Source organism: Trichomonas vaginalis, chromosome IV (genome assembly GCF_026262505.1).
Source record: "Trichomonas vaginalis G3 chromosome IV, whole genome shotgun sequence".
In the NCBI taxonomy this organism is placed as follows: Eukaryota; Parabasalia; order Trichomonadida; family Trichomonadidae; genus Trichomonas; species Trichomonas vaginalis.
The window spans coordinates 1,756,005-1,781,982 of record NC_067206.1 but is presented as its reverse complement, the minus strand read 5'-3'; the positions used below and the strand labels follow the sequence as shown (position 1 = coordinate 1,781,982).

Genomic DNA, 25,978 nt, shown 5'->3' with positions numbered 1-25,978 from the left:
AGGTATTCCAAAAGTATTGAAGGAAGAAATGTTAAACACAGAGTATCTCATGAGACATTTATTCGATGATGACCAAAAGGAACCCATTGGTGAAAAGTTTATGTCTGGCTTCTTTGTTCTCATTAAGATAACAGAGATTGGTATACCCAGACACTTTCATTTAATAGTTTGCGACCCTGAACTAAATCCAGAACTTAACGTTCCAAGAAGTTCAAACACTTGCTGTCTCATGTATGTTGACCATATAACATTACAAGACCTCATAAAATATCAAGGTGTCAAATGTGAAGTGTTGCAAGGATACTATTACGATGGAAACAGAGATATGAGAATAAGAGATGAAGTAAAGAAGTTGTTTGAGTTAAGGTTAAAGTATAAGAAAGAAGAAAACCCCTTACAAGAAATTATAAAACTCATTCTGAACAGCATTTATGGCAAAACTATTCTATCTCCTATTGAGTCAAAAATAACCATAGTAGATGACAAAGATGCTATAAGATATGCTATAAGAAATTACAACCATATAGTGAAGTTCGAAGGTTTGGATGGTTCAGATAAAACTATTTTCAAGCTAACGAAAAGCATTTGCAGACACTTTAACTTCTGTCCACTTGGTGTTAATATTCTGTCTATGTCAAAACGTATTATGAATGAAGTATTCTGTACTGCAGAGGACATGGGTCTTCAAATATTTTACCAGGATACCGACAGTATGCACTTATATAATGAAGACATCCCAAAGCTTGCAGCAGAGTTTAAGAAGAGATACGGTAGAGAACTTATAGGAAAGAACCTTGGTCAATTTCATAGCGACTTTGCAGAAATAACACCTGGAAAACAAAGTTTAGCTTATAAAAGTATTTTCTGTGGAAAGAAGACCTACATAGACTTACTCACGAATGATTTAAATGAAGTTGCATTTCACTGCAGAATGAAAGGCGTGAAGCAAGATGTTATTGCTTTAACCGCTAATGAAATGTTTCCTGAAGCTATACAATGCTATTACAATGAAGATAAGAACATTCACATACCTGTTGGAACATATGACAAAGACTCTGAGTTCAGTTTAATGAAACTTTACAAAGCACTTTATGATGGTCAAGAGATTGCATTCGACTTATGTAAGTCATGTCAACCTTGCTTTGCTGAAAAGTTCAACTTTTCAATAACGACTAAAACAAGCTTTATTCGTAAGTTGAAGTTCTGAGGTCATTTATTTTTGTCAGCAATGAGGTCATGAATGAGGTCATTTATTTTTGTCAGCAATGAGGTCATGAATGAGGTCATTTATTTTTGTCAGCAATGAGGTCATGAATGAGGTCATGACTGAGGTCATTCGTGATAAAAATAAAACTAGCGTAGATTTTACAATACTGCGATGGTAGAGTTTAAGAGTTGTGCTTCAATGTAGAGACAGTCCTTATGGTCTGGAGGTAGCAAAACAGGTGCTTTATGGTCATGAGTGGAGAACATGTCTATCCAAAACTCACGATTGAAGCCAGTTAATTTATAGTATTTAGGGTTAGGAAGTGGTGAAGTTCTTGTATGACCAATGAACTCATTTTCAACGCCTTTGGCTATATTAGAGAAAAGAATAGCTTGCTTTCTATCCCAAATGCCAGGTGTTACAATCTTTGAAAATTCATTTTTCCTCGGAAGCATTGCATCATAATTGAAAACATTTTTGAAATCATCACTTGGTTCAGAGATTTGAAATCTTATACGTAATGGATTTTCTTTCTCTTTAGCGACTTCATTGAATGGTGAGAATACAACAAACTGACAGTCATGTGTTCCATCTTCATTTTCATTAAATTCATAATGAAAGTCTATAAGTTGTGGCTGACTACCTTCTTCTTTCAGTTGTGCAAGAAACTCACGTAAAGGCTGTAAAGTTTGTACTTCAATGTTAAACTTTTTCTCGAACATTTCATTAAATGAAATCATACATTGCAACAATGTTGTATCGTCTTTAAAGTATTTGTATATGTGAATGTTTTGGGCGCTTAAAGACTGTTCGTCATTTTCTATCTCGACTTGAAGTATAAAGTCAACCTTTCTGAAAGCACGTGTTATATACATAGATGTTATGCCAATGTACTTCTCTTCATTTATGTTCACAATCCAGTCTGTTGGAAACTTAAACGTTACTCTGTTCCCCTTTATTTTGACGTCAGGGTTTTCACTGCTGAACGCAACAGATAAAGGTATTTGTCTATACATTTAGTTCCGATAAAAATAACCCATTTACTCTTTCTTTGCTTCAGCTTCTTTAGCTTTTTGTTCTTCCTTTGCTTTTGCTTCTTCTCTAGCTTTTTTCGCCAGCAAACGTGGGTTCTTCTGTCTTCCAGCAGCTAATGCAGCTAGTTGTTTTTCACTAAGTTTTCTCTTTGGTCTCTCTGGCTTTTGTTCTTGTTTTTGTTCCTTCAGTTCGGATAAAATTTGCTCACGAATTTCTTTCTTCAATGCTTCAACATCTATGACCCCTTGGGTCTTGTCCGTAGGATTTGACTGAGTCATTTGACTGTAGATAAAAAACTAAATTAAAACTTTAACCGATGTAAAATGAGCTTGTCAAAATCAGAACGAGAGTCTATTATATTAAATGACGCCAGAGGAATACAACATCCTTTCTATTATGTAAGTCAGAGTAAAGATGGTAAAATATATGTAAGAAAAAGAAAGGTTCCATTAGCGAATACAGAGAGCGACAACATTAAGGTGCATGGCACCGAGGGCGAAGCCCATATAAAACCTTCTGTACAAACTGAGCCACCAAAAGAACAAGAAGAAAAGAAGCCAGATGTACTTTCAATAACGAACCAAGAGCTTATTGCAAAGTTCGTGAATTTCATTGAAAAACAAACCGAGTCAAAGAACCCTGACCCGCCAGTGAAAGAAGTTGAGACAAAAGAGAATGTACAGTTCATTGAAAATGTCAAGAAACAACTTCCACCACGAATGCCAAGAAGAAGAGTGAGAATAATGAAGTAAATAGATATTTTTATCTGAAGTAAATACATGCAGAACGAACAGCTAAACGAATTTACTCCAGCAGAGCATATTCATCAGATTCGCTCATATTTCGATATCATAGACAATGCAGTTCAAATTGGTGACACTAATAGAAAATATTTGACGCAAAGATTCCATCACAACCTGGAACTGCTAAAGATAACACATGGGTAACATTCAATCTCTCACCTCCTGGTGAAAATATGTTGGACCTTTACAATACATTCATTACGTATAAAATGGAAGGTCAATTTATTGTAGATAAAGAAATTGGTTCAGGTTCCAATAAAACAAACCCACCAGGATTTTGGATTGGTTTCGATGACGCTTTCTATGCAGTTGCTGGATATCAAATCCTTGCAAATGGTCGTATCGTATATTCTCAAGACAACGCAAGAGAAGAAGCATATATAACTTCAAACTCACAAACTACCGAACAAATAAAGAAAGTAGATGTTTTCTCAAAGACTCGACATGAAGATGTATGGAGTCATTCGGGAACATGCAGAACAGGACAAATTGTTAGTGGTCCAATTACAGCAGGAAAATCATTTGATTTTAAGCTTCGTTTAAGAATTCCTGTTAGAAGATTCCTTCCATTAGAAGCTATTCGATTTATTCCAGCTTTTGCAGGAAACATTCAGCTTAAAGTAAAGTTCAGTAGCGACGCCTTACAATGCACATCTATATCTGTAAATGATATCATTGCTTTCAATCCAACTCTTAAAGTTGCATTTGCTTCAGATTCAAATCCACCGACAAATAAATTTGTTCCATGGAATGAACCATTCACTATGATAACGAAGGCAGTAGAAGCTAGTGGAACAGTTACTATTACAACTGTAACCCAGCAACTATTTCGAACAAAGATGGATTTTAATGAATGTTTCATTCATCCAAAGTCATTCTCTTTAGACCCTAACATTTATACAGAACTTGTAGAACATTATACAAACGAGGCTTTATGTTTTCCTGTTAAAGTTATGGATTGGATTCCTATGGACGGTTCATTCTCAAAGAATACAGATAGTTCAAGTGCAACATTTACAGCAGCTTATACGCCTATTAATGTTAAAAGTATTTGGGCACTATTTAGAAAGAAAGACAACTATTATGTTAATTTTGAGAACCCTAAGTTTAAATATCTTCAGCTTTCCATGGGAGCTTATGGAAATATGCCTGCAGAACCTGAAAAATCATATGGACCTGTATTTTATGAAATGGTTGCGAACGCTTGCAATACAAACAATGATATGATTGGATTTAATGAAGATGTTATGAGGTCATTGGTGGATGATGGTAGTGTGGAACATAAATGGGATAGCTATGACAACACACATTTCTTATGTGGTTTTCCAACAGAAGTGGACTTTTGCTTCCAGCAAGGTCAAACATCTACTGCTCCAATAACATACAAATTGTCTGTTAAAGGACCTATTGAACTAGCAACTGAAAATGTACCAAAGCCACTTATTGGATTTATGAGGGATTGTTGCTTTGCCATACAAGTGCGTGCTAATGGAATCCCAATAATAAGACTTGACGACTATAACTTAGCAGCGGACGACAGTGAGGAATAAAGGATGAACGTTTATTTTTAAAGCTTATAAATGAGTTCTTCATCAAGCTCTCGTGAACCTTCACCATCTGTGAAACAAACTTTACCAAACGATTATGGAGCACCTATTGAATATTTCTTACGAGCTGCACAATGGCAAAGAGCAGTCTCACCAAGGTTAGGTGTTCCACCAGCTCCTGTCAAAAATAGCATTTGGTCAAGTCCTTATATAAGATATGGTCTCCCACTAGGTTTGCTAGCTACAGCAGGAGCAGTAATGATGTTGAAAAGAAACAAAGCAAATGTTATAAATAATACTGAAGTAGCTGAATTTGAACAAACTCCGACACCATCGCCAAAACCAACGTCAAAACCAACGCCTTCACAAACAACACCTTCAATGACTCCTGAACCTATGAAAGTACAAACTCCTGTTCAAAAGTCAACTCCTAAACCGACTCCAACATTTAAACCAGAACCTACTCCTCAAATAAATCGTAAAACTCCTGCGTTTCCTTACTGAAAAAATAACGTTATTTTTTTTATTAAATTTTTATTTGATTGAAATGACGACTAAAGTCACTGAAGCAATGAAACAAAAGTTTTTGGTAGAATACATTAAATCAGGAGCGGTTCCAGAAGGTTTTTACGTTCATACTATGAAGGATGGTAGAGTTCAGTTTAGAAAGATAAAGCAACCATTAGATAGAGAAGGTATATTAAGGAAGATTAAACTTCATGAGGACAACATTGCTGAACTTAAGAAGAAGTTAGAAGAGTTGGAGAAAGGAAGAGAGTTATAAAGTAATGAATTCAACAGACCAAAGGGTCAGAGCCGCTTTGAGGGTGAAAAAGGGTGAAAAAAGAGGTGAGTTTTCACCACTTCACCTAAATTTATTTTTGTGCTATGTTTTCATACGTGTGAGGGTGGTGATATCATTAATTTTTAAGTTTATTTTTTATTTTATTTTATTTTTATTTGGATGTAAATGACGAAAACTATTGAGATAACAAACTACAACGGTCATGAGTTCAAGAATTTGTTCTTCGTTCCTCGTGAAAATACATTCTATCAGATACGAGGGAGAAAGGGTAAAGTTAGTTTGAGCGTTTATGACAACAAACATAATGGAGATATATAAAAGCAATAGATACAAATGGTAAACGTGTTTCATTAGCTTTGTCAAAACTTACAGGTATAAACTATGACAGTGATTTTGACCTATATGAAGAAGAAAGTGAGTCAGAAGATTATGAGCTGTTATGTGAAGCACAGCAATGGGAAGCGCTGCAATACTTTTGTAAATGAGAACATTAGTGGGAACGTTAGTGAGAACGTTTATTTTTTCATTAGTGAAGTCGTTAGCGAAAATGTTGGTGAGGTGAAGTGGTTGGCGGCTTTGTAAATATTTAAGGTTAAGTGAGTGTTGTCGTTTTGTGTTGTAAAATATACGTTACTGGTTTTGTAAATATTTAAGGTTATATTGGGTAAGGTGGAACGCAGTGCCGCCGTACCCAAGATAACCATACTAACTAAGCACAGCAATGGGGAGCGCTGCAATACTTTTGTAAATGAGAACATTAGTGGGAACGTTAGTGTGAACGTTTATTTTTTCATTAGTGAAGTCGTTTGTGTTGTAAAATATACGTTAGCAGTTTTGTAAAGTGTCAAACCGTTATCTTGGGTAAGGTGGAACGCAGTGCCGCCGTACCCAAGATAGGGATACTAACTGAGATGAAATGAACAATACAGCATTGAGACAAATGGGTTCAAGATGGATTTGTCGACTTCCAGCAGTTACACCACGTGTTTGTCAAGTTCTTCCTATACCTCAGGAAGTTTTAGACCGACTTAAAAAACAACAACAACCAGTTGAAAACAAACCAAACTAAAATTTTTTACTGAGATGAAATGACCGAAGAAGTTGAAACGGTAGATTTGACACCACAAACAAAAAGTTCAGAACCATTGTCAAAACCCGTCAAAGAACTTACAGATGAAGAGAAAAATTCAATAATAGAAGGTGCCAGATCTGGAAATACAAACCCTAACTACAAAGTCACTTTTCATAGAAATGGAACGGCTAGTATCTCAAAAAAGAAACAGACTCTCACAAATAAAATATTGAAGTCTGAAGGAGCTAAAGAGACAACAGATGGAAAAGTTTACTTCACTGACCAACAGTTCATTATAGAACATCTCATTGACTTAGAGTCGAAATATTCTAAACTTTACAACAAACACAAAAAGTTGAAAGGAAAACAAAAACAAATGGCATATGATATTTATGAAGATGTTGACGACACAACCATACCTGCAAGTGAAGTAAAGTCAGAGGAACCGAAAAGTGACGAAAAACCGATAGAAGAAGAGAAACCAAAAACTGAAGATAAACCAAAACCAAAGTTTAGTTTCCAAACTAAACCAAGTCAACCTTCATTAGCTGGTATGGGTTGGCGTCAAAGACTTATGGCAGCAGGCGGTTATGTAAAGTAAAGAAAAAAATATTTTTTTATTTTTATTTGAACTGTACGCTGAGTTTGTTGGAGAAGACCGTTGGGAAACTTGTTTGTTAGATGAGAAATATGAAATGGCATACCATTTTAAAACAATATATTTTAAAAAAAAATATTTTTTTATTTTATTTGAAATGTACGCTGAGTTTGTTGGAGAAGACCGTTGGGAAACTTGTTTGTTAGATGAGAAATATGAAATGGCATACCATTTTAAACAGTATATTTTTATTTTATTTGAAATGTACGATGAGTTTGTTGGAGAAGACCGTTGGGAAACTTGTTTGTTAGATGAGAAATAAAACATTGCATGAAGTAAAAACGTTTTTAAAACAGTATATTTTTACATATATTAAATGCTTCAGGTTGAAAAACAAAGAACAAAAGCAGCAGATACAAAACCGTTAGACTATATCTTTACAAATGCTGGTAGGAATATTTCAGATGAAGAAATTTCATCCGGTGCTTACAGATTTGACTATCCAATTCGTTGGCTTCAAAGTCCTTCAGATGCAAAGGCAATAGGATTTAGAAGAGTTTTGTTTTCAAATAGAACTAACGCATTTATGTTCGCAGTATATTTTCATGGGCAGTCTAAAGGTTCTGATGGTCTAATAGACAAATTTGACGAAATGAGAATCTTTACAGTTCGTTCAGACGAAAGTCTTGAGAAAACTCTAAATGACTTTCAAACTCAAATGAACAAATATTATTGGGAATTTCAAAAAAAATACGACTCTTTACTAAATGGAACATACTATCTGAAACTAGAATATGACAAGATGAACTCCACCGTTTCATTTCAAAAGATTGAAATTAACCCTCCAAGAGATACAGAGTTTTTATTTTGGGAAGTAGACAAACGTTCTTGGGCACAATTTCTTCGGTTACTAAACCAGAACGAACCATTACCACCAGATGGTCCATTTAAATTTATACTTCCACCAGCAGATTTGACAGTTTATAGAAACGTGTTTGACCCTCAAAATGTTATGTGTCATGCAAGTTTCAGTTCAAGCAACAATAGTTTTCTTTGTATTGGTAAGGACTTTTATGACTTTGCTTCTAAATTCTACGAACCACCTAGTAACAGTTTCTCTGACTTTCAAGTTTGGTTCACAACAAACGGTGTGCAACATATTATTCCATTGTACTATGACTTTTATCTCGAATTGTCTTTCATATATAACTACGGAAAAGTGCTGAAAAAGTATTGAAAAATAAAGTTTATGTTAGCATGTTAGATCTAACCTCTTTTCTAACCTCTTTTCTAACCTCTTGAATTTTCATGAATTTCCTTAAGATAGAAAAAAATAAAACTAACTTTTTTTTTAAGTTTGGTCATCCTTCACTGTATGACAAATATACTATATTTTACTTAAAAATATGCAAGCGGCTCATAGCTCAGTGGTATGGGCTACCTCGCTACAGGCGTCGAAGACCTCGGTTCAAATCCCGATTCGCGCAAGTTTTTTCCTTTTATGCAGTGAAATTTCATGTACATAGGTTACTTTGGTGTTAGACCCTAGTGAAGAAAAATAGAACGATATAAGTTTACATTTGTAAGGTTACTTTGGTGTTAGACCCTAGTGAAGAAAATAGAACGATAGGAGTTTACATTTGTAAAGTTGGACGATAAAAATCTCTGCTACTAGCAGTACTGCTACTGACAGTAAAAGTATTGCTACTGTCAGTAAAAGTACTGCTACTGTCAGAAAAAGTACTGCTACTGTCAGTAAAAGTACTGCTACTGTCAGTAAAAAGGAAAATTTGAGAGGGTTTTCGACGATAAAGTACTGCTACTGTCAGTAAAAGTACTGCTACTGTCAGTAAAAGTACTGCTACTGTCAGAAAAAGTACTGCTACTGTCAGTAAAAGTACTGCTACTGTCAGAAAAAGTACTGCTACTGTCAGTAAAAGTACTGCTACTGTCAGTAAAAGTACTGCTACTGTCAGTAAAAGTACTGCTACTGTCAGTAAAAGTACTGCTAGTAGCAGAGATTTTTATCGTTGTGGTCCGACGGTTAAGCCACAAACGAATGTCCGACGTCCCACCAACCGAGTCCATTCCCAAACCAGAGGAACCTAAAGCACCAGCCCCTGCACCTCAGTTCCAGCAAGTACCTCCGAATTACTACCAATTTCCACCTCAAGGTTACTACCCACCACAAGGTTACTACCCACCACAAGGCTTCCCGAACTACCCTCCTCAGCCTATGCCTTACTTCCCCAACCCTTGGATGTTCCAGCAAGCTCCACCCCAGCAATTCCAATCTCAATCCAAATCGAAGAGAGACCAAGAGTTCGAAGAAGGTCTGAACCGCTTACGCAAAGAGTATGCTACAGCTCCAATTGAGAGAAAGTTGTTCCCGGACCAAAAATATATTTTAGGGTAGAAGGTTAGATCTAACCTCTTTTCTAACCTCTTTTCTAACCTCTTGAATTTTCATGAAATTTACACCAAAAATATATTTTAGGGTAGAAGGTTAGATCTAACCTCTTTTCTAACCTCTTTTCTAACCTCTTGAATTTTCATGAAATTTACACCAAAAATATATTTTAGGGTAGAAGGTTAGATCTAACCTCTTTTCTAACCTCTTTTCTAACCTCTTGAATTTTCATGAAATTTACACCAAAAATATATTTTAGGGTAGAAGGTTAGATCTAACCTCTTTTCTAACCTCTTTTCTAACCTCTTGAATTTTCATGAAATTTACACCAAAAATATATTTTAGGGTAGAAGGTTAGATCTAACCTCTTTTCTAACCTCATTTCTACCCTCTTGAATTTTCATGAATTTTCCCGAAATAAAAATAAAGTTAGTTTTATTTTATTTATTTTTTTTATTTTTATTGTAAGAACATGTTAGCAACAACAGCACCAAACTCGTTAGTTATGAACCCAACTTCAATGTTAGTAGAAATGAAAAGCTTCATTCCTTCTTCATATACTTTCGAAACAGAAATCCAGAAGATAAAGCAAGAACTTCTCCAAGGAGATTTAGATTGCACTGCACAGGATGAAACAAATGAAGAATATCTTTATGAAATGCAGGATATTATTGACCATCTACCTAAACTTCCTGAAATACAACAACAAAAACTCACTATTCCTGAATTCGACGAAATTGAAGTGAAACCAACTGACTCAGTAGAAATAAAGAAGTTCATTCGTAAGGTAAACTATGAGTTTCTTGGATTTCATTGCAACCACAAAGTCATGGACAAAGATTGCGATATGGTATATAAGAATGTTTCTGACATATATAAATCTGGGGAGTTTAAGACCTACGACAACTTTGTTTCGTTAGTTGCTGAATGTGTATGGCAGATAAGAGATAAAGATAGAAGAGGTAAGGTATGGAATGAACAGATAAAACCCGCAACTTTTGAGTTAAAGAAAACCATTGACGCCTTGGTTGTTTTAGCAGGTAAGGTTTCAGAATATAACGCAAAAATGAACCCACAATGTTCAAAATGTAAGGCAGCAATGAGGAGATATAACTACTCCGTCAAAGAGATAGAAAGAATGCGAAACGACTATGCAGACTTAAAGAAAGAAGCAGAAAAGCCAGCAGAAGATAAAATGGACATGTTAGAATTTCTGAACAAAAACTATCCAACTGCTGACGATTTCCTTCTATCTGACGTCAAGAAGAAGTATAAAGATACATTCAATATTGTTAAAACATTCGATGTACTAAAAGAAGAAATAGAAGCTACGAAATTGTTTAGAGTCTCACGAATTCACAATGTTTACCATGTAAAACGCTTATAAAATAACTGGGGTAGAAAAGAGGTTAGAAAAGAGGTTAGATCTAACCTTCTACCCTAAAATATATTTTTATTGAATTCAGCAACAAAATTCTGAGTAAAATAATGTTTAGGGCATGTGTCAAACCGTTGAGTTTTCACAAAATTTAAAAAATAACGTTTACCATGTAAAACGCTTATAAAATAACTGGGGTAGAAAAGAGGTTAGAAAAGAGGTTAGATCTAACCTTCTACCCTAAAATATATTTTTATTGAATTCAGCACAAAATTCTTCGATGTTAGAAAACAGGTTAGAAAACAGGTTAGAAAAGAGGTTAGATCTAACCTTCTACCCTAAAATATATTTTTGCTGAAAAAATGACCAAATTTCATGATATAACTGTTATTTTTTTACGAAGAGAACTTTTACTCTTCGTCAAAAAAATCCCTGAAATCGTGAAAAAATGACCAAATTTCATGATATAACTGTTATTTTTTTACGAAGAGAACTTTTACTCTTCGTCAAAAAAATCCCTGAAATCGTGAAAAAATGACCAAATTTCATGAATTTCCTCATATGTTTGCTACCCGAGGAAAATCGAGGGTAGAGATTCCGTACGAAAATCGTAAAAAAACTCTATGAAAATCGTGAAAAAATGCGTCCCTAGGAAAATCGAGGGTCGCCAAAACTCTATGAAAATCGTGAAAAAATGCGAGTAGGGAAAAAAACCCAGTCGCCAAAACTCTATGAAAATCGTGAAAAAATGCGACCCCGATTTTTACAGGGGTCGCCTAAAATATATTTTTGCTGAAAAAAACTCTATGAAAATCGTGATATAACTGTATTTTTTTGACGAAGAGAACTTTTACACTTCGTAAAAAAACTCTATGAAATCGTGAAAAAATGACCAAAAATCGTGAAAAATTGCGAGTAAGATTTTTCACGTACTCGCCAAAACTCTATGAAAACAGTAAAAAACTCATGAAAATCGTAAAAAAATGCGACCCAGACTTTTTCGAGGGTCGCCAAAACTCTATGAAAATCGTAAAAAAACTCTATGAAATCATATCTTTTATACAAGATGAAAAATTAAAGTTAGTTTTATTTTTTTTTTATTTTTTTATTTTGTATGTAAGAACAGGAAATGTTAAACATTGAGTTTGAAACAGTTCAAAAGATAGACAATGACACCAAAATGGTTAGAATAGGTGATTTAAACGTAAGATACTCAAAGAAATACAACAAATATTCTTTGTCAGACATTCTAACACTATCTGGAAAGAGAGCAAACGACTGGGTTAGAAATGCTTCTACTCAGAAAATTTTGACAAGAAATCCTGAGCTTATGATATCGGTAAGATTCTATGGAACAAGAGCATATCTCATCGACAAAAGTCTTATACCAATAGTTTTGTTATGGTTAGACCCAGTTGTTGGATATAATTTCATAACATATGGTTCGTTCGACTCAGAACGTTGCAGTGAAGGCTTACTTTACATCGTTCAGAAACCGAAGGACTTCAATACAAAGAGATATAAGATAGGAAGAACATTTAATATAACTAAAAGATATGACTCTACAGTCAATAGAGTTAAGGTTGTGTTTGTAAATGATATGAGAGCTGCTGAAACAGAACTACTTGAAAAGTTTGAGAAGATGTATGGTGCTCCCATAAGAGGTAAAGAAACTTTCGAAGTAGATGAGATAGATAGTGCTATAAAATTATTTGACGAAGTTGCTGAAAAATACATGTAAAGCGTTTATTTTTGGTCTTTTATACAAGATAGAAAATAACGCTAATTTTTTATAAAATATTTTTTTTATTTTGTATGTAAAGACAGATATGTCAACAACAGAGAACACAACAACAGTTATAGTTCATGAAGCTATAGATGAAGAATACGAGTGGGTTCAGTTTAACAAACAACTCCGTCTCATTCGTTCGGTCAAAGATGACATGTACCAAATGCGAAGTATAATGAATGCTCTTCGTTCTACAAAGCAAGCATATCATTGGTTTGAAAACCAACAGACAAAAGAACTTTTAGAAGAATTTCCTCATATGTTTGCTACCCTCGGAAAACCGAGGGTAGAGATTCCGTACGAAAATCGTGAAAAATTGCCAAACGGTTTGAGAGGTTGGTATGTACATAGACTTCTTGTAAATGCTGTTGCAATGTGGGCTTCACCTCGTTATGCTTGGTATATTTACAGACTTCTTGACGAAATTCATAGACAAGAACGTGAAGAGCTAGAGAACAAGCTTGAAGCAAAAGACAAAAGCATTCAGAAAAGAATACCACGTTCGGTACCAAAAGGAAAGGAAAAGAACTATAAGTATATGATTTATACTGAAGAGATGGAAAATGAAGAAGATAAAGATATGGTTATGTTGCATTTAGTCAGAAGAAACAACAAAAGCTTTTACGACCTTGCTAAGATTTACAAATCTGACAGAAATTGGTTCTATCGCGAAAACTTACCGATTTCAATGACACCGAATGAAGATGTGAAACAAATAGTTCAAGATACGTTACCTCAAACACACTATGATATGAAAGGTTGTACAATACTTACCTTCAAAGAAGATTTGCCATTGTTAAAGGAAAAAAAACAGAGTATTTTGACAACTTCAAACAAGCAGAGTAAATGAACCATTTATTTTTCAAGCTTGACTTTTTACAATTTGAACTTTGTTTGCGTAGATATGAATTCTGAAAGAAGTATGAGGGTCTTGTATGACTTTGTACTTCTCCCATAGTTCATGTCTGTCAAACTTACCTGCCATGGACTCTTTCATAAGTTCCATGAAATCGTCTTCGGACAATCCGGGGAAAAGTATAATATCAGTAAGTATTCTTTTAACATCCTTACTTAAACTCTTTGCTGTCTGTACACAAATGACAACTGAGATGTTAAAGTGTCTGAGCTTCTTGAGAATTCGACACATGTCTTGTTCTCTGTTCTTTAACAAAGGATGAGAAGCAAAGTCATCTAAGATAAGAAGACATCTGTGAGGGTAAGTCTTCCAATCGTAAGATTGCAATTTCTTCGAAATGTATTCTATCTCTTTCTGTTTGTTTCTGAAGTGTTTCTTCTCTAATATTCTCTGCATTTCCTCATTTGGGTCTTTGAACTTAGAATTTATATACTCATTTATAGCATTATACTTCAAAACTCTTCTTTGGTACTTCTTTATCCAATCTAACAACTCAGTATCCTTTATACATACTAACTTAGACTTCTTTATAATATCTTTGAACGAATTGACGGTTTGGTCAAATTGACCAGAAGTACTACAAATAACAACTAACTCATAGAATGGGTTCTTCTCATCTAGTTCTTGTTGTTGTGCAGCCATTTTAAGATAAGTGAAAGTCTTACCCGACCCAGGTGGTGCAATTAGACCTGTTATACCATTCTGAGCAAATAAGAACTTGTCATGTATAGGCTTTATCTGAGCATTTTCTAACTTCACCTTGTTCTTCTTCAAAACATTCTCAAATTTCTTGTCAATGTCAGCAAACTTTTTTTCTAACATATTTTTAGAAAAATTAAAATTTTTATCTTTTAGAAAATGTCTAGCGATTTCGCTATCTATATTCGAGACAAACTTTTTGACAGCAAAACATCTGTCGACCATAAAATCTTACATAGTGTAAACAAGAAAGGTGAATTTGTTCTAAAGTTCTGTTTCTGGGAATATGACAAGAACCATAAAACATTACAAAGAGCAGTCTTAAAATTTGTCAATGACAGACTTGTTGACAGAGATGACGCCGATTGGAAAGATGAAGTCCAACAAAAGTTCTTAGAATGCAAAGAAGACACATGCGCTGTTCTTGAAGATGAAATAGAAAACAGAATAGAAGAGCTATTAAAGGACAAAGAACTTTTACATAAATATGGTTCTGAGAAGTTTGACATAACTCCACCAGAGAAGAAGAAGAAGAGAGAAAAGAAAGAAAAGAAAGTAGAAGAAGAGAAGAAAGAACCAGTTCCAGAGAAGGGGAGATATGACATGTAAAAATAAAATTTTATTTTTAGAACATTTCTGGGTCAATGTCAATGTTCTCTTCCTCTTTAGGAGTAAACACTGGCTTAGACTCTAAAATCTTTTTACCCAACTTACCTTGAACTTCAACTATCTTAGACTCATAATATTCATAGTCGTCTGTCTTCTTTGGTTCATAAGGTATAACAAGTTTGTATGCTTTGCCTTCTTTAAGGTTTGAGAACCTTCTGTCAAAATTTTCTTTGACTGTTAACAAACCTTCTATGTCTAAGTCTTCAAATTTCGCACCATTTTTAGTCACAATAGCAAACTTAACTGGTTCGATGTTCCAAACTTTGCTGAATGAAGACTTTTCAAAATGGTAGAAGTAAACATTCAAATATGTGAATGGGTCTAGTTCTTCTTTAAGTCCTGACATGTACTTGTTTACTGAGATGAATTTCGTCATCTTTTCTATCGGATAAAAAAATATTTTTTTAAAATTTACTCAGAAAAATTTTTCTTTGTATATACACCATTCTGAACATCTAAAAGACTTTTGACATTTGCCAAGAATGTACGTTTAGAAGCTGCCATAAACCATATTCTTGACAATATTGTTTATACGAATCGTACAATGACCTTTCATCTAAACACTCAAAGTCAGTTTCATCTATGAACAGTTCATATACACTCTTGTTTGCTTCTAACAATGTTTGTCTCTCTTCGGTATGTGGAATTTGTCTTGGATTGAACTTCGAAATATCTAATGTCATGAAATATGAGAACAAGTGGTTGTAAAAGTCAGATGTCAAAGTTTCTGCTAAGTCGTCAAAATATTCTGTATCTTGCATATGAGAATCTGACGTTCTGACAACTACATATCTTCTGTCAGAACTTTCTAACTTCATCGGAACAGCATTGTTTGAAACCATAATGAAGTTTGCAACATTTTCACAAACTCTTTGGTCTTTATATTTTCTTTCAACAACTCCAACTTTGTCTGTTATAAGACTCTTCAAAGCATCTGAGTTCAAAATTTTTGTTGTATCTATACTTTGAAGTTCATTGCAAACTATAAGTTTCATATTCTCTATTGAGGAGTTAAATTTACCGCAGATGTTTTCTAAGTTTGTCATATTCGGATTCGAATAGCCCTCTAACAGTTTGCACAAAATATCTGTAAAGAAAGTATTCTTACCAGTTCCTTGTTTTCCAATTATAATGAGAGCAGTTTCATTTTTAGCACTTGGATGTTGTAAGATGTTTGCAAACCAACATAAGATATACTCATAAACTCTTTCGTTTCCATTGCATATAATTTCTTTGACATGGTCTAACCAAGCTTCTATAACATTTTCTTTCCATTCTACTTGTTCGTATTTATATCCAGTGAAGATAGAATAGAAGTTTGGAGATGGCGTATAGAACTTTATACCACGAACTGAAAAATCTTCTAACTTTGACAATAAGATATCCCAAGCATCTAACATCTTCATACCAACTTGTACGACTTTTATTTTCTTAAGTTTCTGTTTACATTCTTGTTCTGAAACTATTGTCGCTTTAGGTTTGTTAAAGACTACATCCCATTCTTTCATAACATAACATTCTGGGGCAGAGTCAACATAAATGACTAAACGTTTCAAATTCTCGACTGCTTTGTTATAGTCTCTAAATGGACACATATTTCTGAAGGCTTGGAAGTCATAAAAATCTGAAACATCTATTCTGTACATTTTTATAAAAATAAAAAAAATATTTTTTTTATTCTTGACTTTGTTGTTCCATTTGTTGCATTTGTTGTTCTTGAGCTATTTGTTGTTGAAGTTGTTCTTGTAATACAATACTTTCACCAGTTGCATCTTCCAATTCGAAACTTTCTGCCGTCATTGACAAATACATAGGACATAAAAGTTTTACAGGAACAAAGTTTGCGTCAACTAATGTCAACGTTATACTTGCCAAAGTGTTTGAGTTCACTAAGGTTGAAAATTCTGCATTCGAATGAACAATAGGCAAACCAGCAGAGAAAGTATTGTTTATACGCATAAGTATCTTTTGGTCATAATAGTTTCTGTCGACATTCGAATAACACTTTGAACCTAAGTTTGAAACAATATATAAGATTGGTGTACTTAAAGTCAATGGAATAGACAAACCTTGTATGACACCTTTTCCTGTTATAGGAAATTGTTGGTAGTAAAAACCAGAAATAAGTTTTGTATTATAGCTCATATCGTTTATAGTAAACTCAGTCGGACATCCAAACATAATGAAACCTGCTCTAGTTGCAGCACATGTTACATCCGTCCTTAAAGTATTAAATAAGTCAACAAAACCTGTTGGTGGTATATCTGAGTAAGTATCTTCAAAGGAGTATTTTTTACCATTCACAACAACAAAGTCTTTGGTGTCAAAAGAGCAAAACAGGCTTTAGTCGTCATTGTGTTTAAGGTTAGTTTACAATATCGTCCTTGAGGACTTTGTAAGTTTGTTGTTATAGAATTATATGACTCAGGGTTTTTAGTCGTAATAGTATAAACCACTATGTCTTCTGCCATTTTTATATATTTAAAAGTTTTTCTGAAAGTGGAGAAGAACTTCATCTAAACTTTCACATGGCGTTTCTTGAAGTTCTCTGTCTAAGAAGTTCAAATATTTTGTAAAGACATAGAACTTTCCTTTGTCTACACGAACAAACAAAACAGGGTCTTTCATATCGTTCAAAGTGTGTAAAGTCCTTTACATGAAATAAAGTCTATATTATTTTTTCTTCAAACATCTTTCAAGAAGTTTTGACATTTTTACTTAGCAAATAAATTTTAATGAAATGTTGTGGTCGTCAAATATTTTTATAACGTCTGGGAAACTATATTTTAAGTTCAACGTTTCACCTCCTTTCATAACGTATATCTTGTCAATGACATTATATGAAACACCCAGCAAGCAATGTGTCGGTTTCTATTTCTTTGATGTTTATATCGTCTGCCTCTGTCAAAAGTTTCAATTAGTTCTTTCAAAACTTCATGAGGTGCGATGACATATGAGTTCACTTTTACAGGGTTGTGTTCGACCAAGTTTAACATTATACCTAAAGCTTGACAAATCTTCTCTCTGAGTTTTAAGTTTGTCTTTAAGTTGCATGTAGTCGTTTCGAATATCTGCAACAGAACTTAAGTCTCTGCTAACTTCAGGATATGTGGTTGTTCTTTTACAGGAACTATTGTTATACCATCTTCGTCTTCGTATGGTTTCCCCACTTCAACATCTCTTTCTTTGACATTGACAACAACACTTTGACTGTTTGTTTGAGTTGGTGAATTTAACTTCACATCTGCCACCGCCATTAAACCTTTTGAAACACTTACGCTTCTATTTTTCGGAAATGACATTTTACTTAGAATAAAAAGATGGACGTATTCGGATATCTTATTGAATTGAAGCAAACAAAGTTTATACTCACAAACAATACAAATACATTGACAGAATAGTTCTTTACACAAACAATGGAAAATGTTATAGAATAGCAGTCTTTGCTGAACCAAAATATTTTCATAAAGCAAAGAAAGTTGGTATAACTTGAAATGGTGAAAGTTCTTGAAGCAGACAAAAATATAACAACAAAACTGACCGATATTTCTAAAGGTAAGTTATAATACAATACTATGTCAAACTGCTGGCGTACTGTCAATTTGACGGAGAGAAGTCAGTTCAAGAACAACTTACTGACCTGCTGCCAAAATCTGCTCGATGGAAGCTGTCGTTATACCAATCTGAGGAGCCCCAGCAGGTTTCATCGAACGAATCTTCAAAAGAGCATCTTCCGTGAAAAGTGCTATTGGTTTTGTAAACTTCTTTGCTTTCAATTCATCTGGACCGTCTCTGTCACCAGTATATTGTATTTGAACTGTACCAACAGTTGAAATACCACCCATAAAGTCTTCTGAGTCAGCAAATGGAATGCCAACCAAAAGTTTGAACGGTCTCCATTTGTATATTGAGTTTTTTGACCTCCTGTATGAGTCCATACTTTCACATATGCATAATAGAACTTTGCATTTCAGGGTTAATGGTTGTTGTGAAGTTGTTGTTAAAGTTCATAGCATCTAATGTCAAGTTGTATGACCTCATATCCTCAACTGTAGAATATTCTTCTCTTGGATAATATTTGCCATCTATGTTTATATGATATTTAATACCAGGCTTGTAGAAACAAGAATAGTCATTTATAGTTCGTCTGAACAGTACAAACATAGTATCTGCATGTTTCATTGCAGTTGTTAAGGCAATATCTGTTCTTGCACCTGGGTCAGCACTTTGGTTTCCAACTTCACCTGCAAAGTCTTTGACAGATATTTGGTGTATAGGGAACATAAGTGGAACTGCAATATATTTGGCAGCTAAAGCATTTGAAATATCTGGGTCCAACATATAGACTGCAAGTCTGCTTTCTATTCTCTTGCATTCAAATTTTTCGCATGTGAACTTAACTGGGTCCCAAGCAGTTCCAGCAGCATTGAAATAATAGTTTACTTCAGTGTTGAGGTTTGAGAAACCAAAGTCTAAGTCAACCTTATCTTTGCAAAATTCGGCGAATGACGTTTGATTTGCTCCCTTTACGTCTGTAAGAGTGAATGGGTCTTGTGTTGGTGCAATGACTAAGTTATTTTTGCTTGGAGTAAGTTATAGAAATTTTTCCTGCCAGTTTGGCAAGTATCTTAAAAAACCTGAAGATGAGGAAAGATGACAAAGGAACTCTAAGTTTCAGTTTTACTTTGGTTACTGCTGCTGCAGTTTGTCCAGAAAGGTTAACATAAACTCCTGGAACGTTAGGGTCAAGTCTTCTTATTTTCTCAATAGTTGCATACTGGTCTGTTTGTTCTCTAGCTTGTGGTTGTACTGAGTTTCTCAAAGCGAACCATTCATAGTTTGCCCATGTTACTGTTTGAACTAAGTCAGAGTTAGAATATATCTTATATCCCATGAAAACTTCTGGAGCATATTGGTATCCGACATAGAAAATTCCATTGCAACCTTTCTTGTCAGACAACTTGGCAGAAGGTTTTATTTCAATGTCTTGTTCCACGTATAAGAATGAGTTGTCAATAGAAATAATATGAAACCTGTCGCAAGCAATATCTACTGTTGTTGAAGAACCTTCTCCAAACTCACCTACGTTTCCATAAGAAACAGCAGTTGTATATTCGTAAGTTCCAGGAACTATTTCTGACCTTCTAATGGCATTGTCGCATTCGTTATACCATTCGGAAACATTTCCATTCATGGCATCCAAAACTGTTGGCGTTATATTCTGAGCGGCGTACATTTCATATGGGTAAAAATATAGAATAGTTGGATTTATGTGTCATAATAGAACCCACTCCGACCAAGCTTTACTTTCTTCCTGACTGAGTTTTTAACTCTTCTTTTTCCTTCATTGCCACTACTTTCACTAGATGAAGCTACTTCTTCACTACTTTCACTTTGTTCTACTCTTCTCTTCTTCTTTGGTGTCGCTTTTGGTAACTTGCCCTCTGCTTCAAGTTGTTGCATCTTTGCCTCATGTTCACCTAGTATGTTGTAAATTTCCCATGTCCTTTTTGCCTTTGGGCTCTGGTCGCCCATCTCAGGTAACCTATATCCTAGAAAGAGTTTGTCATAGTTTGTATTTGAGTCTTCGCGTATTGTTTGCATGACTCTTTCCTGAGTTTCCGGTTCAAGCTCTTCAAACAGTGCCTGTCCATATGGAATAAGCTCGTTTCCAAATATATGTTTTTGTAGCCATTCTGGTTTTCTTTCCATGTTACCAATAATATCCTTTGTGAATGGGAAAGCTTCTACCCAACGTTTCAGTCTTGCGTCATTTATTTCTGTAGTTTCCAAAGGAGGGACTTGTTCGTTTCCTTCAGGCTCTTCTAGCTGTTGTTGCTGAACTATTTCTTCCATGTCTGGTTGTATCTGAACTTCTTCCTGTGGAGTTTCTTGTACCTCATCTGCTGGCATTTCATATATTCCGAGACCGTTTTCAACAAGTTCGCTATCTAAGTCATCTGCAGCATAATGTCCTACCTGACTTTTCGTTCTTAAGAAAGCATTTACTAGGTCTGTTTTGGTCTGTTGTAACTCTTTTTCTTGACTTTCCACAACAGTTGCTCTAACGGCGTCATAGGCACTTTGAACTGCCTGTCTCGTTGCTGCATCTGTTATTTTCGTCATATTTTGTGCTACTTCTTTTAACTCTTTGTCGAAACCTTCAGACTTCAGTTTCTTTCCAGATGAGAAGTCGTTCACTAGTTTCACCTTACTATGAAGAGCTTCGAAGGCGTTCTTAAAGTCAGCATTCATTAAAGCTTCATTTGAACTGTCTTCATCCGCTTGTATTTTTGTCCTTATTGACCCTATAAGTTGGGCTGCTTTAGCGTTGGCTTGGGCATCTAACCAGTCATTGTTAGCTTTTATATATTCTGCGCTTTTCATTGCCTTTTGCATGGCTGCGTCGTTATTTTTACTTTCTTGTGCTAAGTTTTCATACTGTACGGTTTGGTTTTGCAACTGTAAAAGTTTTTCTGCCTTTACATTTGCTTCAACTTCTTTTTTATACTCATCGCTATCCATATATGTCTTCAGGGCTTTTTGTTTTATCTCTTCATCTTTCAGTACTTTATATTGAGTAGTATGGTTTTTCAAATTTATGACATCTTGTTCCATTTTTGCTACTTCTGCTGCTTTTTCTGACACTTTTTTCGCATATTGCTCTGTACTTAGTTCTTTCAGTTGTTCTTCTTTCTTCTTTTTCTCTACGTTTAACTCATTGAGTTTCTTTGTGTGTCTGTCATATTCTAGTTTCTTTTCGTTTTCACTTATTTGCTTCTGTATGTCTATGTTTGACTTTTTGACATCTGTTATTTGATTTTTGAGTGAACTCAAATTCATTTGACTTTGAGGGTTATAAGCTGTTCCGTCTGCAGCTCCACCATAGCCTGCCATTTTCGCTAAAAGTGCCGCTCTTAAACCTCCACTCTGTGCACCAATAACTCGGTTTAAAAGCATAGGATTGCTTGACATTTGTTGCAACATAGTGGGGTCATTCAGCATTTGTTGTTGCAACTGTTGTTGTGGTGTCAGTTTTACTTTTGGATGTTTCAATGCTCTCTTCCTCTTACGTATATTCTTACGTAGCTTACGTGGCATTTTAAGTGAAGTTAAAAAGCGGCTTTTGACATATGGAACACATACTTTTTCAGTAAGGACATATGGGGTAGAAATGAGGTTAGAAATGAGGTTAGATCTAACCATCTACCCTAAAATATATTTTTATTGAATTCTGTATAAAATTCTGAGTAAAATGACAGATGTTTATATGACACTTTCTCCAGTTTATAGGACCTCTCTCATATTCTATCTTGTCATATATAAACTCATAGTCATGTATGTCCTCTAACCATCTCATAACGGTTTCCAAACCACTTTTATCGGATGTAAAGTAAAAGCATGGATGGTTATGTAAAACGTCTAAAGTTTCTAAAGAGTCTCTCAAAGTCCAGTCTACTTGGTATTGAAAATCCCATGTGTTATAGAACGGCGGGTCCACTATAAAGAAAACATTTTCCTTGTCTTTATATTTTTCATACAACTCTGTCCAATGACATCTTACAAACTCTATACCCTCAATATATTTTTCTATGTTCTCTTTGAAAACATTTGTATAGTTAAGATATAAAACTTTTGACATAAGTGTTTCAATGTCATGAACTCTTATAGAACCACTATATAATAGTCTAGCAGATATACTATCCCAGTCTATATATTCTGCTTTTTTCAAAACCTCTCTCACAATATTTTTGTTATCTAATGGTATACGTTCCATCTTACCTATAGGTATCTTTTCTTTTAACTCTTTCAATATTTTGTTAGTGTCTGGAATATGTTTGAGACGGTTCATATAGTTGTCGAAGTCATTGCATATAATCTTTGAGTCTGGGAATATTATATGACATAAATGGGATATATAGAAACTTCCACCGAACAAATCTACAAATGTTAGACCATTCGGTAGTTTCTTAAGTTCTCTCAATATAATATCTTTACATCTACTCTTATTTCCAAAGAACGGTAACGGTGGTTTTGTAAAATTCATTTATATATAATAATAAAAATGTTTTTACCTGAAAAGTGACAGAAAAGTGACAAAACATGAAAATATATATAATTTGTGAAAAGCTCCTGGAAGCCCTCCGAATAAAAACTTCATTTATACTAAACATCTTCAGGGCTAGAGGGCACGAAGTGCCTGGAAGCCCCACTACCTTTTTTTTTTTTTTTTTTTTGTTTTGTTAAATTAATAAAGATTTACTTAGAATGAAACTGTAAAAATTTGTATTATTGATATTAAACTACTATAAACTAATCTGATTGAATAAAAATGTATAAATGTGTGTGAAAGAATTTAAAATTTGAGATTTTAAAATCAGCAGTTGCAAACATCTTCTTTCTTCGAATCTGGCATAAGTGGCGTTTTGTCTACATTTCCATTTGACGCCTTGAGCCCTTTCGAGATGATTTCAGTAGCGCAGCGAGTAAAAGCTTCTGAAATGCAAGAACCTGATTTAGCTGAAGCTTCCAAATAATGCATATGGTTTCTCTGTGCGAAAGCGTCGGCTTCTGCAAGAGATATGACTCTGTTATCAGCCAAATCTGATTTGTTTCCAATAAGTTGAATGACGCAGTTTGGATCGCATAGTGTATGTACGTCGTAGAGCCAAGAGCTGAGATCTTCAAATGTTTTCCTTTCAGTGAGATCAAATACAAGAATGACGCCAACAGCATTTCGATAATAAGCTTTAGATATGGATCTGAATCTTTCCTGACCAGCCGTATCCCATATCTGTAATTTAACTTTTCTACCATCTATTGTAAGCATAGTTGAATCAAACTCAACACCAATTGTTGATTGGGACTCCTCAGTAAAAGAGTCTTCAACGAGTCTCTTAAGAATGGCGGTTTTTCCAACTCCGCTTGCTCCAACAATAATAAACTTATAGCTAATGACAGAACTCATTTGAGTGAGAAAAGTGTCAAAGAAGTTCAGACAATGAACCATTGAAAAAAAAAGACTGAAATTTGCAATATTCAAAATATCTATAATATTAAATAAAAGTTATAATATGAATTCCACAAATTGATCAAGAACAGAGCAGGATATTAAGCACTTGCCACATTCTTTAAATTTCATATAACAAAAGGAAAATTCTTTATCAATACCCAGTTATTAAATTGCCTCAAATCAATTACATTAATATCAAAATATTGAGTTCAATATAGTTATAATTACTAAGAACAGATATAAGCAATTTACAAACAAACAAAAAAAAATTATTAAACATTAATAATTCAATAAGAGCATAGTTCTTCGCATGTAGCCAATAGCCCCATTTCTTTCATTGTAATATTATGATTATAATAATCATTTCTTTCTATGCAGTCAGAAATTCTTCCTCCGACACTTTTTGCAAAATCATCTCCCTCGATATTACACCCAAAATAGTCAATTCTGCAAAGTGTATAATTATTCATAATTGAATCAGCAATTACGCTTAGTCCAGCTACAGTATATATATTATTCGAAATATCAATGGATCTTAATGAAGAATTCAGCGAAAGTCCCTCTGCGATTTGCAAACAGCAGCTATCATCAATATTGCAATGACTAAGTGAAACTGAGGCCAAAGTTTTTGTGATGGCTAAAAGATCTTTAAATGCTCTCATCGCTTTCACGCATAATCGATTTTGCGATACAGAAATTCTCTCTATTGCTTTATTTTGTGACAAAGCACTGCATAAAGCAATAAATCCTCTAGAAGTCATCATCACATCATCAAGTTCGACATCTCTGAGGGTGCTGTTAGATCTGAATGTTCCGGAAAGCAATGCTACTGCTGCATCACCAAACATATTGCGGGAGAGCCTCACCGTGGTAATAGATTTATTATGAAGAAAAAGATCCGAAATGAGAACTGCTCCAGAAGCATCAATGTTATTATCACGGATATCAAGATACTGTATATGAGAATTGGATTCTAAAGCAACTGCAATTGGCCATAATCCGTTTGAATTGAGAAAATTTCTTGATAAATCTAAATTTTCGAGAGTTTTATTTTGTGAAATAGCAATTGAAAGGAATCCTGCTGATGCACAACTGAAGTTATTTGAGCCAAGATGCAATTTTTTAATGGATGTGTTGGAATAAATCATTTTGGATAGCGCAAAAACAGTTTCATCTTCAAAACCATTATATGAGAGAGCTAAAGTTACTAAAGAATGATTTGTTTTCAGTGAGTCGCAAAGCTTTTCAAGTAATGGAGTGGTAAGATTGCATTTCCATAAATATAATTGCTCTAAACTGCAAAGTGGATTTGATAGAAGCGTACCAAGCGAACTAATTGCTGGATCCTCAAATTTATCTTGAAGAAGAAGTGTTTTTAAGGATCGATTTTTTGTAAGAGAATCTGATATAGCAGCTGCTCCGTCCTTCCCGCAGCCACATTTTATTAAATCTAGTAGTGATAATATTGTATTTGTCTCTAGAGAGCGAGCAATTAATTGGATTCCTTCATCCGTAATTTGAGAATTGCCACGTAAGTCAAGCCATGATACTGGTGCATTTAAGCTGATAAACCGTGCAATTGATTTAGCTCCATACTGAGTAAATTCGTTTTTTCTTAAAATTAACGTTATAGGATCGCGAATTGAAGGAAGAGAAATGAGAATTGTAGAAAGATATTCTAGAGAAGAATCGTTAACACAATTATCTGAGATTTCAAGATAAATAATTTTTGGATTTGATTTCAAAAGATCAAAAATTTGCATGCAAGAATGAGTAGATAAACTATTTTTGCATAGTATAATTTTAGATATAAAGTAATTTCGGTTCATTGCTTCACAAAAACGATTTGTGGTACTATCATCCATTTCGAAGCCAGAAAGATTAACTGTGTTAATAATCGGATCGTTTTTTTCCGTTGAAACCATTATTTTGTTAAATCTTTCAAATGCTGGATGTTTTTGTCGATGGGGATTATCTGCCATCAACGAAAAAAATACTTTAAATAAAATTTACAAATTTTATTAATGGAATAAGGAC

At 34.3% G+C, this 25,978-nt stretch overlaps 17 protein-coding genes and 7 pseudogenes across 24 annotated transcripts, besides 3 other annotated features; 13 read left to right on the top strand and 11 right to left on the bottom strand.

The window, feature by feature from the left end:
• Positions 1–6,108: part of a mobile genetic element that runs on past the window's edge.
• Positions 1–20,169: part of a mobile genetic element that runs on past the window's edge.
• On the top strand, positions 230–1,097 carry TVAGG3_0010990 (annotated as a pseudogene). The gene has a single exon. A coding segment is annotated over exon 1 (868 nt).
• On the bottom strand, positions 1,366–2,223 carry TVAGG3_0010980 (uncharacterized protein; the record flags this gene model as incomplete). Its single annotated transcript, XM_051219895.1, has 1 exon — positions 1,366–2,223. One exon carries the CDS (start codon positions 2,221–2,223, stop codon positions 1,366–1,368), a length of 858 nt encoding a protein of 285 aa, XP_051104881.1.
• TVAGG3_0010970 (uncharacterized protein) lies at positions 2,248–2,520 on the bottom strand (the record flags this gene model as incomplete). Its single annotated transcript, XM_001323190.2, has 1 exon — positions 2,248–2,520. One exon carries the CDS (start codon positions 2,518–2,520, stop codon positions 2,248–2,250), a length of 273 nt encoding a protein of 90 aa, XP_001323225.2.
• Positions 2,566–2,991, top strand: TVAGG3_0010960 (annotated as a pseudogene). Its single transcript has one exon. A coding segment is annotated over exon 1 (426 nt).
• TVAGG3_0010950 lies at positions 3,816–4,439 on the top strand (annotated as a pseudogene). Its single transcript has one exon. A coding segment is annotated over exon 1 (624 nt).
• Positions 4,626–5,096, top strand: TVAGG3_0010940 (repellent protein 1 family; the record flags this gene model as incomplete). The annotated part of the gene is made up of 1 exon (XM_051219894.1): positions 4,626–5,096. The coding sequence occupies one exon, from the start codon at positions 4,626–4,628 to the stop codon at positions 5,094–5,096; it is 471 nt and encodes a 156-aa protein (XP_051104880.1).
• TVAGG3_0010930 (uncharacterized protein) lies at positions 5,140–5,376 on the top strand (the record flags this gene model as incomplete). Its single annotated transcript, XM_001296675.1, has 1 exon — positions 5,140–5,376. One exon carries the CDS (start codon positions 5,140–5,142, stop codon positions 5,374–5,376), a length of 237 nt encoding a protein of 78 aa, XP_001296676.1.
• Positions 5,377–6,108: a terminal%2Cinverted (terminal inverted repeat of Maverick-1B transposon ID:TVAGG3_0010920).
• Positions 6,314–6,466, top strand: TVAGG3_0010910 (uncharacterized protein; the record flags this gene model as incomplete). The annotated part of the gene is made up of 1 exon (XM_051219893.1): positions 6,314–6,466. The coding sequence occupies one exon, from the start codon at positions 6,314–6,316 to the stop codon at positions 6,464–6,466; it is 153 nt and encodes a 50-aa protein (XP_051104879.1).
• On the top strand, positions 6,486–7,070 carry TVAGG3_0010900 (phage tail repeat-like family; the record flags this gene model as incomplete). The annotated part of the gene is made up of 1 exon (XM_051219892.1): positions 6,486–7,070. The coding sequence occupies one exon, from the start codon at positions 6,486–6,488 to the stop codon at positions 7,068–7,070; it is 585 nt and encodes a 194-aa protein (XP_051104878.1).
• Positions 7,444–8,304, top strand: TVAGG3_0010890 (uncharacterized protein; the record flags this gene model as incomplete). The annotated part of the gene is made up of 1 exon (XM_051219891.1): positions 7,444–8,304. One exon carries the CDS (start codon positions 7,444–7,446, stop codon positions 8,302–8,304), a length of 861 nt encoding a protein of 286 aa, XP_051104877.1.
• On the top strand, positions 9,127–9,483 carry TVAGG3_0010880 (uncharacterized protein; the record flags this gene model as incomplete). The annotated part of the gene is made up of 1 exon (XM_051219890.1): positions 9,127–9,483. The coding sequence occupies one exon, from the start codon at positions 9,127–9,129 to the stop codon at positions 9,481–9,483; it is 357 nt and encodes a 118-aa protein (XP_051104876.1).
• On the top strand, positions 9,950–10,864 carry TVAGG3_0010870 (organellar and viral DNA polymerase type B; the record flags this gene model as incomplete). The annotated part of the gene is made up of 1 exon (XM_001297825.1): positions 9,950–10,864. One exon carries the CDS (start codon positions 9,950–9,952, stop codon positions 10,862–10,864), a length of 915 nt encoding a protein of 304 aa, XP_001297826.1.
• TVAGG3_0010860 (organellar and viral DNA polymerase type B) lies at positions 11,985–12,596 on the top strand (the record flags this gene model as incomplete). The annotated part of the gene is made up of 1 exon (XM_001297824.1): positions 11,985–12,596. The coding sequence occupies one exon, from the start codon at positions 11,985–11,987 to the stop codon at positions 12,594–12,596; it is 612 nt and encodes a 203-aa protein (XP_001297825.1).
• Positions 12,685–13,444, top strand: TVAGG3_0010850 (annotated as a pseudogene). Its single transcript has one exon. A coding segment is annotated over exon 1 (760 nt).
• Positions 13,507–14,382, bottom strand: TVAGG3_0010840 (protein of unknown function, DUF4106 family; the record flags this gene model as incomplete). Its single annotated transcript, XM_051219889.1, has 1 exon — positions 13,507–14,382. The coding sequence occupies one exon, from the start codon at positions 14,380–14,382 to the stop codon at positions 13,507–13,509; it is 876 nt and encodes a 291-aa protein (XP_051104875.1).
• Positions 14,419–14,868, top strand: TVAGG3_0010830 (uncharacterized protein; the record flags this gene model as incomplete). The annotated part of the gene is made up of 1 exon (XM_051219888.1): positions 14,419–14,868. One exon carries the CDS (start codon positions 14,419–14,421, stop codon positions 14,866–14,868), a length of 450 nt encoding a protein of 149 aa, XP_051104874.1.
• Positions 14,885–15,304, bottom strand: TVAGG3_0010820 (protein of unknown function, DUF4108 family; the record flags this gene model as incomplete). The annotated part of the gene is made up of 1 exon (XM_051219887.1): positions 14,885–15,304. The coding sequence occupies one exon, from the start codon at positions 15,302–15,304 to the stop codon at positions 14,885–14,887; it is 420 nt and encodes a 139-aa protein (XP_051104873.1).
• On the bottom strand, positions 15,340–16,574 carry TVAGG3_0010810 (annotated as a pseudogene). The gene has a single exon. A coding segment is annotated over exon 1 (1,235 nt).
• TVAGG3_0010800 (uncharacterized protein) lies at positions 16,603–16,887 on the bottom strand (the record flags this gene model as incomplete). Its single annotated transcript, XM_051219886.1, has 1 exon — positions 16,603–16,887. One exon carries the CDS (start codon positions 16,885–16,887, stop codon positions 16,603–16,605), a length of 285 nt encoding a protein of 94 aa, XP_051104872.1.
• TVAGG3_0010790 lies at positions 19,652–20,164 on the bottom strand (annotated as a pseudogene). Its single transcript has one exon. A coding segment is annotated over exon 1 (513 nt).
• A 27-nt stretch (positions 20,170–20,196) lies between the features above and the next one.
• On the bottom strand, positions 20,197–21,183 carry TVAGG3_0010770 (protein of unknown function, DUF4106 family; the record flags this gene model as incomplete). Its single annotated transcript, XM_051219885.1, has 1 exon — positions 20,197–21,183. The coding sequence occupies one exon, from the start codon at positions 21,181–21,183 to the stop codon at positions 20,197–20,199; it is 987 nt and encodes a 328-aa protein (XP_051104871.1).
• Positions 21,184–21,410: 227 nt separating this feature from the next.
• TVAGG3_0010760 lies at positions 21,411–22,134 on the bottom strand (annotated as a pseudogene). The gene has a single exon. A coding segment is annotated over exon 1 (724 nt).
• A 619-nt stretch (positions 22,135–22,753) lies between these two features.
• Positions 22,754–23,928, bottom strand: TVAGG3_0010750 (small Rab GTPase RabA4; the record flags this gene model as incomplete). Its single annotated transcript, XM_001302916.1, has 1 exon — positions 23,306–23,896. One exon carries the CDS (start codon positions 23,894–23,896, stop codon positions 23,306–23,308), a length of 591 nt encoding a protein of 196 aa, XP_001302917.1.
• Positions 23,929–24,192: 264 nt separating this feature from the next.
• On the bottom strand, positions 24,193–25,931 carry TVAGG3_0010740 (uncharacterized protein; the record flags this gene model as incomplete). Its single annotated transcript, XM_001302915.1, has 1 exon — positions 24,229–25,923. The coding sequence occupies one exon, from the start codon at positions 25,921–25,923 to the stop codon at positions 24,229–24,231; it is 1,695 nt and encodes a 564-aa protein (XP_001302916.1).
• Between the last annotated feature and the right edge of the window lie 47 nt (positions 25,932–25,978).